Here is a 20859-nt window from a genome sequence, read left to right as displayed (position 1 = left end):
TCTACATAGTCGGCAGCTCTGCCTCTAGGGCCTCTCAGGCCCCAGAACATCTCTGCAGACACGACGGGTTGGGGAAGGGGGATACATAGTCCCCGAGGGGTCTCTTCTGTCTGCTTAAGCCCCCCAATTCCTTGGTGTTCTCTCACTTGATTCAGCTTCCAGATCTTCACCATCCTGCCTGGCCCCCTCTTCCAGACAATCCACAGGTTTTTAATAGTCCTGCTAGGACCCAGCATCTGGAAATTGGGGTCAGGCTGAACAGGACAGAGAATGGGACCCCAGATCCCCCTAGGGTTGACATGCTCCACTGAAATACATACCTCAGAGCTTTTGTCTGAGTTGTTCCCACTCTCAGGAACACTCTTCCACCCTCTTCCCTCTGGTTAACTCTTCCTCCTCTCTCTTACTTTCTCTCTTTTTTTAAGATAGAGACAAGGTCTTGCTCTGTCACCCAGGCTGGAGTGCAGTGGCATGATCATAGCTCATTGCATCCTCAGACTCCGGGGCTCAAGCAGTCCTCCCACCTCAGCCTCCCGAGCAGCTGGAACTACAGGACGTGCACCACTGCGCCCAGCTAACCTCTGGGTAACTCTTATTCAGCCTCCAGCTCCCTAATGTCACCGCCTAAGGGAACTTTCCCTGATACCTCCCTCACCCCAACTAATTGTGGTCTCTTTGCAGCTCACAATTCCCTGTGTGTGGCCAAAGCCCTTATCCAGTTGCATTTAAATAATTATTTCTGAAGTGGTTTAATTAATGTTGGCTTTGCACTGGATTGTGAGCCCTGTGAGGGCAGAGACTACTTAAGTCTTGCATGTGGTGCATGCTGGGCTCAACCTAGGCCTGGGAACAGAGTACATGCTCAGGAAATACCTGTTGAAAGGATGCAAGGATTCCAGATGTGTTCCTCTTCTTATATGACCCTAAGACACCAAGGCCCTCAACCTTCTCCAGCACAGAAAGTCTCATTGGCCTTAGAGTCCCACCTGACACCATGGTAGACAGCCATGCCACACGAGGACCTAGAGGACCTGGGCTGGGTCTCAGCAGGTTGGGCTGCACCTGCACTCAGCAGGTTGCCTGGGGTAGGAGGCTTCCTACAGTGCCACAGAGAAGCTCCAAGAGAATGCCACAGGTGGTTCACATGCAGAAGGGGACTGCAGCAAAGAGGGACAGAGACAGAGGCAGAGTGAGACCAGAGAGACGGAGAGAAGAGCACAGAGAAAGACAAGCCCTGCTAGCACCATCTTGCTATCCCTGCACTGGGAGATGGACTCGTGCTCTATGCCCTGTCACAGCCAGTGTGTGTGTGTGTGTGTGTGTGTCCATGTACATGTGTATGCTCCCGTGAGCTGTGTGAAGACGCATGTGTGTGTGTGAGCACGCATGCGTCAACAACAGGATGCGTGTTGCACTCCGAGGCTCTGCCCTCACCCCACAGAGAGGCCATGGCCCAGACTGCAGGGCATGCTGGCAGCAGTGTCACTGTGTGCTTGTGGAGGGAGGTGGGGAGGAAGGGAGGGAGGGAGGGAGGCTCAGCAGAGTGTCACTGTGTCTCAGCCTGTGTGGGGGCGGCTGCGCGGGGGCGGAGGGCTGCAGCGTGCACCAGAACATGTGCGTGCCTGCCGCTTTGATGGCTTGGAGGAGAGGGAGGAAAGCTCGTCCCTTCCCTGTTCCTGCCACCCTTTCCTTGAGGGCTTGCCCCTCGATTTCCCATCCTTTGGCCTCTGGTCCCTGCACATCATTTAGTCCCCTAGCCTGGGCCCTGTCTCTCCTGTGGCCTTGGACAAACAACTTCTGAGTGTTGGCTCCCAGAGACCAAGGCAAGGACCATCTATGCAATGAGCAGAGCATCTCCACGGTCCTTACAATTCTGATGTTCTGGAGGTCTGCAATTTCCCATGTGTGCCCTCCACAGAGGGAGGTCCCAGAGGGTGGCATCTCTAATGGGGCATTGCAGGCATCTCCAGACATATTATGATCCCCATTTTACAGATGGTAAAGCAGAGGCACACAAAAGGCAAGTGATTCACCCAGGATGGCTCAGTAAATTAGAGGCAGAATCATGATTGGAAAATCAGCAACATCAGGGTTCCCCTGCCCACATGGCCACTGCTCCTCTTCCCTTGTTAGTGGGCAAGAGGGAGGATGTTCCCCAGATATGGCACCAGTCATGATCCCTCTCAGCAGTCTTCCCCCCATATGCTGGGTGCTGGAGACCTGGACATAATCCCCTGAGCCAGTCTCTCCACCTCCTCAAGCTGCGGTCTCCTCATCTGTAAGATGGATGAGTAAGCCCTGCCCACCTCCTTCAGAGATGAGCTCATGGATGAAAAGCCTCGCCGGCCCCAAAGTGCTGTGGATAGGAGAGGGTATAAGAGGTGGAAGAAAAGCACGGCCCCCAGTCTTTGGATACATGGATGCCCAGTGTCCTGTCTCCAACGTGACATTGTCCACCCAACAGCTCTGCCTGGGAAAGGCAGGATTGCTAAGCACATTCTACAGATGTTAGAGCTTGGGTCCCATGAGAGGACTTGAGCACCCAGGCCCCAGGACCTCAGTACAGGGAGTTGCCTCTGGGCCACACTGCCACCCGTGGATCAACCCAGGTGAGAAGGAGCTTAGGTCAAGGAAGCTGCCCTCTCCTCCCCGTCAACCATGCTGGCCAACTGCAGCCTTGGCAACCCCTTCTCCAACCCCAGCTCTGCCTTGAGTCAATTTCAGATCTGTTTCTAGAGAGAAAAGAGTGGGCTGAGCTCTCTCTCTAGTCTCTCTTCCTCCCTCTCTCTCCCTCTCTCAAGTAAAATCTCCTTCGGAGACCCTTCCTGTACAGCCCAGTGATGACACAGGCTGCAGGGCAACTTTTTGCCTTTCTAACCTCTCCTGGGGGTAGGATCAGAAGCTGGGAGAATGCCAATGGCTGAAAAAGGCTTGTTTTCCACTTCCTTGAACGTGACCCCTTCCCTGGGCCCTCTGGTGCATCCATGGCAATCCCTTTGCCCAATAACCAGCATTCTTCCCTTTCTCAGAGAGGTCTTTGGAGAAGGCTGAGTATGCTGGGAGCTCTGGCCTGGCCACTTCAGTCCACACTGAACCCTGGAGCTGGTGCAGCATGCCTCCTGCAAGCTTCGGTGCCGCTAGGGTCTGGGCTTTTATTTCTCTCATTCTCAGGGAGAATAGGATTGGGTCAAAGGAAGAGGGATGAGCTCATCTCTGTATCCCAAGAGACAGCCCCACCCCAACCTTCTAGGAGACCGGAATCAAGTTCTTGACTCATCTGAATTCATATGCTTCAGTGGAACCTGCAGTCGAGTGGCATCAACAGGCTCCAGTAGCCCTGCCCGGGGCCCTGGCCACAGTCACAGGTTCCCAGAGGGCTGCCCACCAGGGCTGGAGAAGAGCAGCTACTCTCACATCCATAGCCAGCCCTACCCGAGGCTCCTCAAAGGCCTGCAGTCCTGAGCCAGACCTCACTGGGCAGGATGCCAGAAGCCCTCCAGAGGGATTTGCCCTCCTCTCCTGCTGGGCAGCCCAACGCCTTGAAGGAGACCCAAAGGCTCCCATGTGCCCTTTTAGGGCCAACCTGGCTGCCTTTTCCAGTCACCCTGCTAGTGATCTGAAGTGGGTTCTGGAATGGGGGCTCAGCTTTTGGGTGGTGACTGCAGTGTCCCAGCTGGCAGGGACAGTGGATCATCAACTGAAGGATGGGCCCTGCAGGTACCCTCATAGCTTCCTCCCACAGAAGAGGCCAGCCAGGGGGGAAGCACGGTTTGGTCAACCTCCTCCCAGCCCCGGATGGGCCGACTCCAGACAAAAGGTACAAGCCGATCCCATTCCTCACTTTCAGCCTTGCCCAGCCTTTGAGAACCACAACAGTCACCCCGGTAGCAATCGGCACTGGGGGCCTGTCGTGTGCCAGGCTCGAGGATGCATCTCTACATGCACCATCTCACTGAATGCTCACAGCCCTTTTTATCTCCAGACTACAGGTGGGGGTAAAGAGGTAGCATAGCCTGCCTGGTGTCACAGAGCTATGGGTGGTGAGGGACAGAGCCTGTGTCCCTAATGGCCATGCAGGGCACTGCCCCTCCCTGCACCACTGGATGTTCAGACTGAAGCTGCTGTGCAGAGCAGGAGCCCCAGGCTCCTCAGTGATGTGGTCTGGCCTTTTTAACACAGATATCAGGGGTACGGAATCAGTCCACTTTATCCCCTTGTCTCCAACACAAGCTTCTACAAACTTAGGCTCATACACAGTCTTCCCAATGTCCTGCAAGCTCCTGACATTGCATGCAACATTTCGTAGGTTTGTGCGTTTTTCTGGGGAATGTAGATTTAGACTTTCATCAGATTCCTGAAGGAATATGTGACCTAAAAAAGGTTAAGAGCAGTCTCATGGTTCTGGAAGGAAGAAGTCTGAAATTGATTAAACAAGGCCTAGCTATGCCTGCTACCCTCAGTTTTCCTGCCATGGCCACACCAGGGCTCCCTTGCCCCTGAAATTCTCTGTGAAGGCTCACGAAGGGTCTCTCTGCCAAGTCGCCCCCACAAAACCCAGTCTTAATGATATCCATCTCCTCTTGGGGCAAAACATCACTTTTATTTTCACTTTGAACACTTGAGTCACATCTCAACTCCATCTCACTGTACTCATGACGCAGTCCTGCCAGAACCCAGTCTTGGTCACTCCCTGAAAGGCAGCCCAGCAATTCTGGGGTTCTAGGTGAGCACTGGAAAACACCTGGAGAGGGGTCCCTGCACAAGTTTGTAGACAGCCTCAGTCCTCCAGAGCAGCCCCAAACATTTTGTCCCTGCCCCTACCCGCAAAAAAAGCACATTCAGAAAAGCTGAAAGTCTGCACATAAGAGTGAACACACGTACACATGGGGGTATATGTGCTCAAGGGAGGTGCTGCGTGCCTGTAGGATAGCGTGTGTATGTGTGTGTGTGCAAGCAGCCTTCCTGTATACAGTCACAGGGCCACCTCCCACACATATGCAGACACCAGCATGATCTCACACATGCCTATAACACCCATACTCCCACATAAGCCTGTGAGCCCAGGCCTCACACATGCACACACATGCATGTGCACACACACGTACATCATCCTGTGTGCATGACCCCAGTCTTCACGTAGATGTGCATATCAAGACCTCACAGGAACACCATTGTGTCCGCATCTCATATGAGCATCCTCACACACCCCTAGACCTCACACACATGTGCCTTCCTATGTGCACACGGCTCTAACCTGCCATACATGTGCACATTTAATGAGTCATGTTTACACCCTTGTTCTCATTCAACCCAGCCAATAGCACTCTTATGATACTCACACACATGCACCCTTGCCAGGCACACTTGCATTTTCAGGCCTTACACACGAAGCACCTCTTCCTGGTGCACATGCATGAATGCTTGCACACCCTTGCAGGGCACACCAGCGTACCCCAGTGTCACAAGCAATTTCCCTCAAAAGCCCTTTTACAGCCACACACATCACTCCTCCTCAAAATGCACACTAGTACACACACATTCAGAATTCACACCAGTACACACCTGCCTCCAGGGCCCCTCCCCACATGCTCCTGCTGCCACAACAGAAACCAACCAGGGCATCGGTGCTCCTTTGCCCACAAGGCAAACTCTGCCTCCAAAATGCACCCAACCCTTGACCCATCCCAGGATCCTCCAGAAACCCAGCTGGGGACATCCAGGAATCCCTCCCTGACACTCCACACCCTACTAGGCCACCCACAAGGGCCTCCCCTCTTTCCTCATCCTCCCATCCTTCTCTACACAACAGTCATCAGGGCAGAAAATGAGCTCTGGGCTGGGCAACTTTGCTTGTCCAGAGCTGCTGCACCCTTCATGCCCTAGCCCCTGAAACAGCAGTGTTCCCCGCTACAGCTTGCCTGATTGCCCCTCCCCACCTCCCAACACCCGGGAAGCCTGTCATGCTCAGATATTAACCCCTACTGTACTGATGCCCTCACTCCTGGCAGGAGCTGAGAAGGGGGAAGTGGGGAGGGAGAAGTTGGCCACTCTGTACAGTTGCTGTAGGTGTCTAAAGTCAAGAAGAACTACCAGGAGCTGGTGAATTCTCTGTCACTGGAGGTATCTAAGTGGAGGGCAGATGGCCACCTCAAGCAAAACTAGAGAAGGAATTCCAGCTTTGGACCCAGCTGACTAGGAAAATCCCTTTTTAACCCTAAGTCTCTAAGAATATGTGTGTATCCAGGTTGTGTGTACTTGTGTGCACTGTGTGTGTATGTGTGTGCACTGGCATACACTGTCAACCCTTCATCCCTACATACACACTCGCCTGGCTAGCTTGGCACATCTGTGCACCCACAAACATGCCCACGCCCGACTCTGGATGCTCTGTACACAGGCAGGTGTCCCCAAACCCATGCAGCCTGCCTTCATCTGTGTACACAGGAATGCTCCCCAAGCACTACAGGCACACACACCCCGCTAGAGACCCTGACCTCCCCGCCCCCCATGCCCTCCAGGACTCCCTGAGTCACAACTCACTTGCCCAATTCCTCGAAGAGCTGGTACTCTTCTGTGAAGCGGGTGCAGGTGATGGTGGCCATCCTGGCGCTGGGCAGGCAGGTGAGGCTTGGGACTGGGGGACCAGGACTGAGGCGCTGCTGCTCTGCACCCGAACCTAGGAACCACTTGCCTGCCCGTGCTGCCGAGTGCAAACAGAGAACCGGTTTGACTGACGAGCCCGGGGCTTCTGAGCAGGGCACTGTGGCTGCTCACAGCCTCGCGAGCCTTCGTCAGCATCCAGGTCCCCATGGCAACCACCTCCGAAACGCCCTGTTCCCGTTGCCCCGGTAACTGCCTCCCCAACACCTGCCTGCCTTCCACGGCGAAACCTGCTCTCGGACGCCCTGACCATACCACACACAATACTGCAAGCTTGTGTGGGCCTGGGGGTGGGATGGACCCAGCACCCCTGGGGTGATGGACCCAAAGAGGGGCTGGAGGAGGTGGAATAGAACAAACTTTGTCCACAAGTGATCTTTTCTCTTCCCACCTCCCCCACCTCCAACTGTGGGGCCCTTATAGCAGACGGGATGGGATTAAGTGGGGCAAAAAGGCAGTTGCCATGGTAACAGCCAGTGGGTGCCGCATTCCGGATGGTCCCCAGGAAAGAATGACAGGATGCAGTTACCCTAGCAACTTCATCTCTAGAGAGACAGGTATTGCCCCGTTGCCCTGGCAACAGCTGGGTTCTAAGGTTTACAGGGAAATGATGGCTAATTCACAGGGATGCCTCTCTCTCTGTGGATCACTGTAGTCTCTGTAACTGTCTCTCTGTTGCCCTCTGTATTTTTTTTTTTTTTTTTTTTTTTTTGCTTCTGCCTCTGTCTTTCTTGTTACGCTCGTGCTCTTTCAGCTCTCTTACCACCTTGTCCATCACACTAGCACTCTAGCTTGGCGCAGAAGTGCAGAGCACACCCCAGGATTCTGGAGGGAATAGCCCTGACTGCCTGCTCACCCCCACCTCTCACAGCTGTGACAGTTGCTCCCCTCAAGAGCCCTCCTCTGCAACCTCTCCCCAACCCCATGCCCCCAAGGGGACCACGGAAATCTGGTCTCCTGGTGCTCATGTCCCAGTTTCTGCTTGTGCTTCCAGTCAAGGTAAAAAAAAAAAAAAAAAAAAAAAAAAAAAAGGCGAGAGGGGGCTGTGGGGAGGTGATCATGGCATGGCTTACCAGGGCTAGGCCACTGGCCAGAGACCTGCCGTGAAATCTTCAATCCACAATTTTGTGGGCACCTTCCCTGCCAACTTCAACTCTTCAGGGCATCAGCCATACCTACAGCCACAAGATCTTACTCCAAGGTCTTGGAGTTAAGAAGAAAAGGGACTGGAGTTTAAGACTAAGGATCTGAGTTTGAGCTCTGATTCTTGGACATTTATTATTTACTTATTTATTTATTTATTTTGGAGACAAAGTCTTGCTCTGTCACCCAGGCTGGAGTGCAGTGGTGCAATCTCAGCTCACTGAAACCTCCGTCTCCTGGGTTCAAGTGATTCTCCTGCCTCAGCCTCTCGAGTAGCTGGGACTACAGGCGCCCACCATCACGCCCGGCTAATTTTTTGTGTTTTAGTACAGACGAGGTTTCACCATGTTTCACAGGCTGGTCTCAAACTCCTGAGCTCAGGCAATCCACCCGCCTCAGCCTCCCAAAGTGCTAGGATTACAGGTGTGAGGCACCGTGCCCGGCCTTTGGACATTTACTAGCTAAGTGATCACGGGCAAGTCACTCACCCTCTCTGAGCCTGCAGCTCCTTTTCTACACAACAGGGGAATGAAGATGCCCTGCAGGGGAAGGCTGTGGAGATGGAGTGGGCTAAGGGCTGTGAAGGCCTTTGGGAACTATGTAAACAGAAGGCCTCTTTCTAGGCTCTAGAGGAGGAAAATGAAGGTTTAAAGTGGGCCCATGACCACCCCATCACTCTAGCTTGAACTTGGCATCTCAGACCCTGCATACCCCTTCCCCTCTCCACTGAGGAAAAAGGGTGCCTTGGCCCATTTCGCAGCTTGATGGGCAGAGGCTTCATGCCAGCACCTGCCCCCAGTGAGCATGGGTTGGATAAAAGGATCCAGGCATCCAGACCCTCAGGGATTCTAGCCCACCCCCTCTGAACCTCCACATTGCCTTGCTAGTCCTCTCACTTGCAGGACATGTTATCTGCTTGTTGGTATTCTCCAACCCCACGAAGTCCCTGACTCACTACCCTACTTGCAGGGGCCCCCTGGAGACATCCGGATAACCCTCCCATTCGGCCCTTCTTCCTGGGAGTGGGGTATAGGGGAGAATAAAGGGTGATCTCTCCCATTCAGTCACTGTTCCCAGGAGAAGAAAGGGAGGGCGGCAGAGGGGAAGAGGGGAAGCGAGCAAGGGAGGAGGGGGGTAATGGCTTAGCCACTAATTGCACCATTACCACCTTCGGAAATAGGGAAAACCACTCAGTTTTGTTTCTGCGCACAATATGCTTCCCGCTTCTGCCGCCAACGTTGCAATTCAGAGGCAGAGAGGAGAGGCCTATGCCTGGGGGCCGCACAGCTGGTGGGCAGCAGACAGGGCACAGAACACGGTGGCCAAGCTACAAGCCTATGTGGGGAGGTGGGGGAGGGCTGCACTGCCACCCTCCTGCCTCAGACCCTCTAGCCTGTCCCCCAGGAGGGGATGGCTTCCACACAAGAAAGTGCCGGAAGAGCCCTTAGTGACCACTAAGGCCACCTGTCATTGCACAGGGACAGGAGAGGCAGTGTCGCTTAGTAGTTACGGTGACTCCACAACTTACAGGCTATGTGATATTGCATGAATATCCTAACTTCTCTGTGCCTCTGTGTCTTCATCTGCATAATTGGGTCAATAATATTCCCTACCTCCAGGCTGTTCTGTAGATTAAATGAGACAAGCACAGTGGCTGACACTATAAATGCTCAATAAATGGGAAATTATAATTGAGAAACTCAAAAGTCCTCTCCCCTCACACACATCTCCCTGAATCACAGAAGCACACACCATCATCTTGAGTCCCGGCACTTCAGGGCACTGTTCCCTTAGTCTGCACTGGAGTTTAGCTCATGGTTTGGAAATCACCTTGTCTAAGCCTAGTTTGCAGCAATTTCTGTAGAACAAAGAACTAGAGCTAGAAGGAGAGGAACCACAAGGCTCTCCAGCTCATCAGGTGCCAAAGGAATGATGATGCTGTTTTAAAAATTCACAGTAAAACAAAAAAGCAACTATGCTGTGAGATTATGAGGCTGTTATTAATGGAATTCTAATGTTCTGAACTGGGACAGTCCTGAGTGGCTGGGTGCTGGCCTGACCCTTGTTTCCCCTCCCCGTTCCCACTGATGAAATGGAGCATGCTCAGAAGTGAGCGGAGCATGTGGGGAAGGCCCTGGCATCAGGTCCCTCAGAGGAAGGTGTGAAGGAATGGAGGCAGGAAGATGGCCACCTCTCTCCCTGTATGTGATGTGGACCACGGGAGCAGCCTCTGTGGCTGCTGGGAGCAGGGCCAGCACAGCCCCGCTCCTGTCACCTCTTTCTTCCCTACTTCCATCTCTCCTCTCAACTCTCCTTTCTTCTCTCCTCTTGCCTTCCCCTCTCCCTTATTTTTCCTCTTGCCTCCTTTGCATCCTTCCTTCTCGGTTCTCCATCTTTCTCATCCTTTTTACTTCCTTTCTGGTTTCCAGCTCCCTCTCTTTCTGTCACCCTTCTCTCCCTCCCCTGCTGGCCTGCACTGTGCATGCGGTCCTGGGGGATGGGCAAGTTGAGGGCTGCAGGATCCAGATAGCACAGAGATGGCTGGAGAGGCGGAAGAGAGAGGAAGAGGAGGGAGAAGAGGAAGAAGTCCCGTCTGAAAGTCTTACACACGAGCACACACACATACTCCTCTGAGCCTTCCAGATCCTTGCTCAGCAGTGTGGCCACTGCCTCAGACAGGCACCCCCCACCTTCCTAAGGGTAATAGCCACTCTGCTGAGAAGGCATGACTGCTAATTCACCACCTCCCCTGAGCCCGCGAGGCTAGCAGCTGTGCCCGGTGGTGGCGGGCACTGAGGAGCCAGCCGTGCCTCTGTGGCGCTGAGAGAATGAGCCGATGATTGCAGGAGGGGGACTGTTCCTGCCAAACTCCCCACTCCCCAGGGCCAAAGCAGACACGAGAGGCAGCACGTGTGCCCCCATCTGCAACACGCGTGTGGCATTCGAGAGCAGGCAGGCCTGCATGCTATGGGCTGGTCGCCAGGGGTGGGAGCCCTGGAGGTTGCTGAACACAGCCCTGACACGCCAGAATAGGGATTGGCACGTGAACACAGGCAGTGCCCCACAGAGACAGCAGGGATGAAAAGCGACCAGGGCTGGGTTCCTGCATGGGTGATTGTAGCCCCAGTGATAATTGTGACAGCTGACTCAAATCCCACCTTCCACAGCCCACACACTTGCTCACACACATATGCCCAAGTGCCTCAAGGTCCTGCAGGGCCTGGGCAGGCACCACAGAAAGCGTGCCATCCAAAGGGTCCCCACAGGGCCTGTCCCACTAAGGGCAGTGAGCGTAGGGGGCAGAATTGGTGGAAAGTGGGCCAAGAGAGAAATGGTCCTGCTGAGGGTCTGGGTGGAGGGAGACTGGGTTCGTTCATTGCAGTAAGGCTAGGCCTACATGAAGTGGGGGAAGTCAGGGATCAGGGAGCAGCACTGTCCCTGAGGTCTCCCCCACAGGAGGCACTCTTGCAGGGGAGAGTGAAGCAGAGAGCCATGGGACAGAGGACAATGGCTACTGGGCCAAGGGCTGCATAGCACTCCCTGCAGTTAGAGGACCCGAGTTCGAGTCCTGGAAGAGCTTGCAGGAGGTCTCCCCAGGGGAACCTCCACTTCTTCCTGAGAAAGATGGAGCCCAGGGCACTGGCCCTCCATCCAGGTGTGGGGCTATCACTTGGCCCTTGGGGAATGGGTTACCAGAGCCCAGGACTCCACTGGCAGGGCCCAGCTTGGACAGGCTGCCCCCTGGCTCTGGCTCCTACAGCTGGCAGATCAGCTGCCATCTGGTGCAGCCAAGGAAGAAACAGGGGGTCTCACCAGGCATCTCTGGGCTCCACTTCCCCAGATCTGTGGCCCGAGGGACCAGAGCTGCCTCTGATCTGCCCTCCATTCCCTCCCCACCAGCACAGGTGCTCAAATGGTACGAGCACCTGCCTGGCAGTGCCAGTTGGCAGCCTGGCACAGAGTCCAGACCCAGGTGCCCCGGCTGGAGGAAACTTGGGCCACAGGAGATGGGAGGGGGCTGGCAGGAACCATGCTGATTGCTGGGAAGAGCAGAAGTCACCACAGGCTGAGCCTGTTATCGTAGTGCTTGAGTGCTCTGGGGCACCCAAGACCCTCCAGCAATCTCAGGCCTAGGCCAGCCGCCAGCTCCTCTAGACCAGGTTGCAGGCTCAAGCTTGCGTGGGGCCACCGGGCTGTTTGCTGGGTGCTGGGTTGGGTAGGACTCAGCTAGGCAAGCTCTGGGCTGGATTTGAGACTGGACCAAGACCTGGGGTCAAGTCTTCTTCTCAGGGCACCAGGAACAGGTGCCAGCCCCCTCCCCAGCAGGTCTTTCTTGGTTTAGGTTGGTCACAGGCAGTAAGCCTCGGTGATTAGGGGACAGCAGAAAGGGCCATTCATGGTTCTGCACTTGTGGTGCCAAAGGGCATGGGTGCCGGGAGAGAAGTGGGGGCTGGAGCTGGAGGGTAGGCCTCGGGCAGGGCTGACTCAGCAGGCACGGGAGAGGCCTCCATACAACTCGTGCAAGCCTGGAGCGGCAGGGAAGCCTTGGCTCCATGCCACCCTGGAAAGGCCCTGCCCACACAGCTGGGACAAGCACCCAGCAGAGCTAGAGTACCCTGAGGAGTGGGCGAACTATGGACAGCTCATCTCCCAGGGTGTGTCAGGCCTGGGCCACCGCCCTAACAGGTGACTTACTTCTTCAGAGCCTCCCTCCTGAGCAGACTGAAATGCTGGAGGTCACTGGAATCCAGAGGCCTCTGCCTGTCCTGGCTCCTGCCCCACCACACAGCTGGGCATCAACATCATAGAGGCAGGGAAAGATGCTAGTTGGGGGAGGTGATAAGGGGTAAAAAGAATAAGGCCAGAAGGAAGGGGTCTAGAGCATGAATGGTCACCTCCACCCAGCAGCCTCAGGCCAGACCCTCACTCCTGGACTCAGCCACATCTGCAGTGGGGATGGAGCTCTGTAACCAATACCTGAACCCCCACACACACCGCACCCACCCCACCCCACCCATCCTGCTCATCCACAAGCTGATGAGTCCTAACAGGCCTCCTTTGCCAGTGACAAAAATAACTATTTTCAAAATTCACAGCAGGGCTTTCGCCTACACACACTGCGCCGACTGGAACCTGAAGGGAGATATGCAGAACGCAGTGTGCGGATGGAGGCGCGCTAGGCGGCAGGCGGGCTCTGCAACACCCGTGGCCTCCTTGCTACCACTCAGCCTGCCCTCCACCCCAACACACACACATGCACACTAGCCCAGGATGGCCAAATGGGAAGTGTTCTTAGATCATCACTGAACATAGTGGGATGTTGAGGCCCAGAGAGGGTCAGGGATGTGCCTGAGGTCACATAGTGGGTCTGTGGCAGGACTCCCATTCCCCCACCTCCTAGCCAGGCTGTCTACCTCTTCTCCTGTTCACTCAGCCGACCGTGAGCTCATACCTGCCCCCAGGACACACATGCACACACCCACACATGCTCATAGTCAGACAGCACTGCATCCCTCACTTCCATGTTATGACACTTTAATCAAGTGCACAAGCTCCTCCACAACCTTGGCCAGTCTTCCAGAGCCTCATGAAGGAGGCAGAGCCAGGGCTAGCATCCCCACTTGCAGGTGGGGAAATCAGGGCCTAGAGGGGAAGAACAGTGCCCCAGGTCACAGGAGAACCCAGGTGTCTTGGTACTGGTTTGGGGCTCTTCACAGCTCTTTCTACCACCCTTGGTGCTGCAGCAGTTAATGGCCCAGCCAGTTTCTCTGGGTACTGGAGGGGCCAGAAGAGGAACTTTGCATCACAGTGCCTGACACCAGTCTGACCCGAGGACTGGCCTAGGCCATGTGAAGACCCAGGAAGGTCAACCCCCCGACCCCTGCGCCTCCACCCACAGCACTCGGGGGTCCCGGTAGAGAGCAGCCAGACTGCCATGCTTCAGCTGGGGGCCAGGCTCGGAGTTGCCTCCAGGCAACTCCCAAACACCACCATAGGGATCCCGTGTCAAGGGGGAAGCTTTAAAGGAGTTGTCAAGTGGCAAGCCCGGCCAGGAACTCCACCATGGCCCCAGGCTCCAGGGCCACACCAAAGAGTCACAAAGTCATTACAGCTCATTTTCCAGATGAGGAAACCGAGGCCAAAAGCTCACGTGGGTCACCTGAGGTCACAGAGCAAATCAGTGAGGAGTCAGGACTGAGACACAGGCATCCCCGTCTGGTTTATTCCCACCCACTCCTAACCAGGTTCCTCACCCTGTTCAACCAAGGGACTCTACACCCTCCAACTCCCTGTAGATGGAGACGTGACAGGCTTCTCCCTGAGAAAGAGCAGGGCCAAGCCGCAGTGGGGAAGAACCTCTAAAGGACAGTTGTCTCCCTCCCCACCATCAGATCCGTTGGGACATCAGCCTGGTGTTGAGTTTACGGAAAAAGGATCGAAGCTTGCAAATCTTGCATTTTTTCTTGCGACGACCCCGGGAGAAGCTTCGAGCCCTCCCCTCCTCTTCCTCCTCTTCCTCATCACTGGCCCAGGGCCCCCAGGCACCCCCATTAAAATCAGGATGAGCCCGGGGGTTCTCAGCTGGGTAGCGTACCGGGATGGCTGTGCGGTTATATTCGGCCAGGCGAGCCAGCAGGGTGCGGACCACATCAGGCCGCTGGCCAGCCAGGTCCTCCCGTTCATAAGGGTCAGCACTGATGTTGAAGAGCCACACAGCCTGGCGGACACTGGCCATTCGTTCCAGGTTCCACCAGCTACCCGGGAAGGTGGCCAGTGTCTGCGGTGGGATCCAATCGCCATAGCCGGGGTCTCCTGTCAGCAGCTTCCACTCACCCACGCGGATGGCAGCCTGCACCGCGGTGTTCCAGATGCCAAAGCCGCCCTCCAGGGAGCCATGCTGGGCATGGTTGTAGAGTGGGTCAATGTTGTGCAGGATCTCCGTGCGTGGTGAGGCCCGGCCCTCACTGATGGCCGGCCACACATCGTAGCCATCTAGCCCATCGGCTGCTGAGGTGGTACCACCTGCCAGACCCACCAGGGTCGGGTACCAGTCAGTGATGTGCATCAGTGCCCGGCTTGTCCGTTGCTTTCGCTTGAGCAGGGGACTATGGACAAAGCCTAGGCCCCGCACGCCACCTTCCCAATAAGTGCCCTTGCGTCCTCGGAGCGGCCAGTTGCTGCCCCCTGAGAAAGTCTGGCCACCATTGTCACTGGAGAAGATGATGACACTGTTGTTGTAGAAACCATAGCGCTTGAGGGCCCAGGTGATGTTGCGCACAGCCTCATCCATGCAGGTCACCATGGCCGCGTACTTCCGCCGGGCCACATTGCCCATGGTGCGGTAGCGGTACAGGTACTCACGAGGGGACTGCAGGGGTGTGTGTACTGCCTGGAAGGCCACATAGAGGAAGAGGGGCCGCTGAGGGCTGTGGCTGGCCAGGATATGGCTGGCGCGCTGGGCATAAAGCATAGTGGAGTACTGGCCGCTGAGCCCCCAGGCCACATTCTCACCCTCGTGCAGGTCGAAGCCGCACACGCCTGGGCCATCGCAATTGTCATAGGTGTAATAGTCCACATTGCCCGTGAGCGAGCCCAGGAAGGTGTCGAAGCCCCGACGGGTGGGCAGACACTCCTTCCGGTAGAAGCCCAGGTGCCACTTGCCCACCATATGGGTGGAATAACCTGCCTCCTGCAGCTTCTGGGGCAGTGTCACCTGGTCCAGGGGCAGGCAGTTGGGCTGCTGTGGGCGGATGATGGAATGCTGGAGTCCTGTGTGGATCTGGTACCTGGTGGGGAGGAGGGGAAGGCACAGAAGGCACAGGTAAGCTACAGACCATTGCTCTGGCCATCCAGTCTCCAGTACCACTGTGAGGTGGGCTGTGGTCCCAGCACTACCAGCAAAAATAATAACAGTAACCACCAGGTATTATCTAATGTGCTAAGCACCTAAATGCATTATCTCATCGAATCTTCAAAATCACTGGAAGTAGATCATATTGTCATTTTACAGATGAGGAGATTGCAGCTCAGAATGGCTAAGCCACTCACCCAAGATCACACAGCTAGGAAGTTGGAGAATTAAAAGTTGAACCCAGGGTAATAATGACAATAATAATAGCTAATACCGAGCACTCACTGTGAGCTTGGCATTACACTAAGTCTCTTATGTGACTTATCTTACTAAATCCTCACCACAAATTCAGAGGTACATATTATTGTTCCCATTTTCCAAATAAGGGAACTGAGGCTTGGCAAATTAAATTAGTTGCCCGGTGACACATGGCTGGTAGTTGGAGCGGGATTTATAACCCAAGCAGTCTGGCTCCAGACTTCAGAGTCCCTAAGCTCTAAGCTATCAACTTGCACTGGGGCCTAGAGCAAGCCCTGTTCTCCCAGGCAAACTCTTACTCACTCTTCAAAGCTCAGTCCAAATGTTATCCATGCTATAAAGTCTTTCATAACTCTCCCAAAGAATTAGTCACTTTTCCTTCTGGGTTCCGCTAGCATTTAGTACACACCATCGTTTTCTTACTTGGCCGTGGGATTATACTCGTTTGCACATGCTCTTGCGCCCAGTGACATGTGATGGGACTGTCCTTTATTCAACCTTCTATTCCTAGCACCCACGTGATGTTCAAAGAGCACTCAATTATTTATGAAATGAATGAATTAATGAATGACACTCAAGAGGGTTTTAGAGCCAGAAGGGACCCAATTCATTCTCTAGTTTACTCACCTCATCTTAAAAAGGACCTAAGGTCTTTTTAAGGGAAGGGGAAGGGCCTTGCCCAAGGTCACTCAGTGGTCAGGAACAGAGCCAGGACTTGAACATAAATCCAAGCACAGTCTAAGCAGGGACTCTTTTTCAGCAAACTGGGCTGCCGTATCTCTTCCCACATGGGGGCCTCAGTTTGCTCCTGCATAGAAGTTGGTTGAAATGGGAAATCTCCAAGACTCGTCTAGTTTCCCAGGTTTTTAAGACCAGCTCCCAAGTGCCTGCCTGTGAGCTCATATGACCCCTTGATCCAGGCTATCACCCTGAGGCAGGAGTAAATGGTTAGGCAAATCCTGAATTCCTCATTTATCCATTCATATCCCATCTTCCCCCTTCTGTGGTCAAGGCTCCCATGTGATCTGCTTATGGTGTCTTACCTTTACTCAAGTCTTGAAAGTCCCAGAGTAAATAAGAAGCCTGGAACTTCACAAGTATGTTAAAATCCCACACCTTTTTCTCACCCCCAGGCATCCAAATTAAGCCAAGCCCTGAATACCTGACATCTCTAACCAGAGCACAGGAATGAGTTTCTCTGTTTTGGTTTCCTTATCTTAAAGCTGTTATTGTTGTTAGCTATAATTAGCTACTACTGCCATTTTTAACACTATGTTCCATACACATACATTATCTCATTTAAATCTCATTTTAAAAACCTACAGGGAAGTCTACTACCACCCCCATTCTACAGATGATAAAACCAAGGCCCCCAAAAATGCAGCAATGACCCAAGTTCAGACAGCTGACAAGCAGTGGAGCTAAGCTTTGAACCCGGGTCTACTCAAGTCATGCTCAAAATCTTTTGGTGATAACGGCCTCTCCAGGCCTCAATCAAGCTAATAAATTATTGGACTTGATATGAGAAGCGCCCTAGGGCCCTGAGTCCCAACTGGGCCTGTCTTCATAGAGGTGGGGTGCTATGGAGCGATGGCTTGTAAAGCGGATGGGCCAGCTAAGAGTCACCAAAGCCCACCTGCAAGTGAGTCACATAAGAAACTTTGCCTCTCTCCAGTGTCACAAAACACAACTGGATGTGTTAACAAACATTAACGAGGGCTGTAAGCATCAATGAGATGGAGCCAGCTGCAGGGGGTGGAGGGCAGGCACCGGCCAGCCACGTTCAGTTAGCTTCACAGATCAGGGGACTGGAGCACTGCCCTGCTGCTGTCTGCTCATTCTGCTACTTAAACCAAAAGTCACCTCTTACGACAGAAATGCTAAGTTGTGTTTAACTCTTGGGAATGCAGAATCCTCCTCCCTCTTCTGCAGGTCAACATTGGTCTTCACCACCACACCACCATCCTGCACCACCACCCCAACCCATACAAACCCCATGCCCCTCCTTCTTTCTTCTGTTCTCCTTCTGGTTCCTGGATCTAAACGCTGGGTGCCAGATCGAAGGAAGAAAGGACACCACTTGATGCCCAGCTCCAGGACCCCTGCCAAACACCTGGCCTCTCAATCCTATCTCCCACAGACCCTGAAGTTGGGCACGGGCACCAAACTAGGCCCTCCCTGAGTCCTTGCCCCAATTTCTCCCATCCAAGAAATAGTGAGACTAAGAAACACGGAGACTAAGGCTTCTGGTTCCTGAGATCACACTAGTGGCTCTTGGGTGGAACTTGGGAGAAAGCATGCCTTGGACCCCATCCAAGGAGAATTAGCTTCAGCACTGCCAAAGGATTTTCTCCTAAGTGGACAGAGTTTGCCTTCCATACCCCCACCTCCTGTTTCCCTGCTCTTTTAATCCTGTAATCCTGCTGCCTTGCCTGTGGACATTTCCTTGTGGAGGAAGCAGCATGTCTACTTGGGGCTGCCAGCCAACTTGGGAGGATTTTGCAGATGAAAAAACAGGCTCAGAGAAATGAAGTAACCACCCTAAGGCTACACAGGTCATGGTATCCTATGTGTCTTTCTCTTCCACCTATTAATTCCTTGGTCTTCTCCCAAAGTATTCATCAAGCAGTATGGGGACCTGAATACCTCAGGAGGCATAGAGGCTGCCATATATTGACAGCCAAGCAGGTTACACACAACTCATTCCAACTTTGCCACTCCTTTTCAGATGAAAACTGTTCTTTGCTCCATTTTATGGACAAGAAAACTGAGGCTTAGAGAAATTAAATGACTTGCTCAGGGTCTCAGGGTCCATAAATAGAAGCAGCAATAAAAGTCAGAGGCTGCCATCTAACAAAGGGATGACCAGATGTCTCCATGTTGTGTGGAATGTGAGTGTCCTGGAACATCAAAGCAAGGAGACCTCAAAGATGATGAAGCCCATTCAGTGTAAAGGAAGGGTAATTGAGGTCCAGAGAGAGCAAGGGACTTACTAATGATTACACAGCCAATAGGAGATTTCCCAGATCCCAGCATGGGGTGGTACTGGCAGGAGAAGTCTACAAACTGGGTTGATTTGGGGTTTAGATGCCCAGCCCTGGGGCCTTGAGCCACGCCTACCTGCCAGTGAGGAGCTGGCTCCGCGAAGGCGTGCAGATGGGCTGGATGTAATAATTCTCCAACTTGACCCCCTTGGCCGCCAGCCTGTCCAGCGTAGGGGTCTCGATATCTGAACCATGGTAGCCCACGTCGTGGTAGCCTTGGTCGTCCGTGAGGATGAAGATGATGTGGGGAGGCTGGGGCGGAGCGGCCGAGGGCTGCTCGCCAGCCTCCCCGGGCCCGTCGGCCACGAGGCTCGGCTTGGCCCAGTCCCAGGAGAGGTAGCCGAAGCTGAGCAGGCTGACCAGGGAGAAGCCAGTGAGGGTGTGCATCGCCAAGCCGGCCCGCGCGTCACGGCGCGCCGGGCTCCTGGGGCCTCACCACCTCGCGCGCCCAGGGCGCACCACCGGCCCGCCGGCTCGGATGCTGCGAGGGAGTTCAGCGCCCCTGATGACGGCCCAGTGTCTGGTCCCGGGACTGGCTGCCGGACGGCTGGGCCGGATCTGCTCGGCCGCAGCGGGGCGCTCTGGGGAGGTCAGGCCGGCACCGAGCTGCCTCCCGCTGCCTAAGCGCCGGCCCTGCGCCGCCTTTGCTCCTTCTTCCCCAGCTCAGCCTGGCCAGCCTGAGACGCGGCGTGGCAGCTTCCAAAAAGTGCTCTCTACCATCCTCTGACTCCCCTCTTCCTTCTTGCCCTGGATTTCTCCCGCCTCCTAATTTCTCTCTCCTCTGCTTTCCCGGCCTCTCGCCCCACCCGGAGTCCTTAGAACAGCCCAGCTCCCTGCAGGGAGGTGGGCAGGACCCCAGAGGGGAAGGGGAGGGAGCCACGAGTTGGGCGGGTCAAGAGGACACGGCGGGAGAGAATTCGAAAAAGTTGTAACATCTGCCTGGCCGGGCCGAGCCCCAGGTGGAGGGGCGGGACGCCGAGCAGCGGCTCCACCTCCCGGGCGGGAAGCCCGGGCCCTCTCGGCCTGCTGGCTCCAGCGCCCGCCCCTGACGGGGATGGGGAAAGGAGGGAGTGGGGCTGCTTGGAATTCGATGGAACAGCTCCGGAATGGCCGGGTCAGACATTCCTCGATCATGGAGTCTTAGCCTCTCTGAGTGGCCCTGGAAGGAAAGCCCATCATTTCCTAGTCCAACCGGGTCATTCTACAGATGGAGAAACTGAGGCCCGGAAATGAGCCTCAACGCGTCTAAGTCACAGAGCAAGTCAGTGGCTATGTCTCTAAGGCTCACCGTGGCTGTTGGAGTGGCGGCTCCCTTCGGTGAGCCGGTAGAGAAAGCAATGGAGAATGGCAAGCACTTTGGCAAGCCCCCGCGTCTGGAAGTCAGGAAGCTTGGTGGTAGCCTTGCCAGCTCCCCTCTCCTCAACCCCTCCCTCCTCCTTGTTCTGCAATTCCCAACTAGAATCTTAGAATGCCAGCGCTGGAATCCAGAGGGCAGGGGCTGTTTTATCCATCTTGTATCCACAGGGTGCAGCACACAGTATAAGCTCAATCAGTATATGTTGCATGAATGAACGGATGAATGGGCCCCAATGGTCACCTAGGCCAACGCCTACCCAAGGAAACCTCCACACCAGAGAAGGCAAGCTTGGGGGACCCTGGAACCCGGTGAGCATCATAAATGAGTAGAGCAGGAGATAGTTGTCTTCCCCTAAGGAGACACAGGGGCTGCAGCAAGTTAAAAACCACAGGCTGGCTTCCAGCTGACCACAGTCAGTCAAGAATACGGACCAGTGTTTCCAGATCTTCTGATTTTTCAAGAGGAATATCCTCTTTATCTATTAGGAGAACTATTCTAATTGTGAAATGTTAGTGACTAACTGAAAGCAAAATTGAAGCACTTTG

General features: G+C 54.5%; 2 protein-coding genes across 6 annotated transcripts in view; both read right to left on the bottom strand.

Moving 5' to 3' along the window:
• Positions 1-6778, bottom strand: part of CAMK2A (calcium/calmodulin dependent protein kinase II alpha) — a 70221-nt gene extending 63443 nt beyond the window's left edge. For 3 of the 5 annotated variants that reach the window (XM_063642685.1, XM_055285647.2, XM_055285648.2), the window contains exon 1: positions 6541-6778. In XM_063642685.1, coding sequence (XP_063498755.1) covers positions 6541-6602 — 62 coding nt within the window. In that variant the 5' untranslated portion in view covers positions 6603-6778. The remainder of the gene's footprint in view (positions 1-6540) is intronic. The other 2 variants (XM_063642686.1, XM_055285649.2) reach the window with 1 other exon arrangement.
• Positions 6779-13321: 6543 nt separating this feature from the next.
• Positions 13322-19876, bottom strand: ARSI (arylsulfatase family member I). Its single transcript, XM_055285646.1, has 2 exons — positions 19034-19876; positions 13322-15590 (listed from the first exon to the last, which is right to left on the bottom strand). The coding sequence occupies exons 1-2, from the start codon at positions 19342-19344 to the stop codon at positions 14192-14194; spliced, it is 1710 nt and encodes a 569-aa protein (XP_055141621.1). The 5' UTR covers positions 19345-19876; the 3' UTR covers positions 13322-14191.
• Between the last annotated feature and the right edge of the window lie 983 nt (positions 19877-20859).

This window comes from Symphalangus syndactylus, chromosome 7 (genome assembly GCF_028878055.3).
Source record: "Symphalangus syndactylus isolate Jambi chromosome 7, NHGRI_mSymSyn1-v2.1_pri, whole genome shotgun sequence".
Lineage (NCBI taxonomy): Eukaryota > Metazoa > Chordata > Mammalia > Primates > Hylobatidae > Symphalangus > Symphalangus syndactylus.
This window is presented reverse-complemented; position numbering and strand designations above follow the sequence as displayed.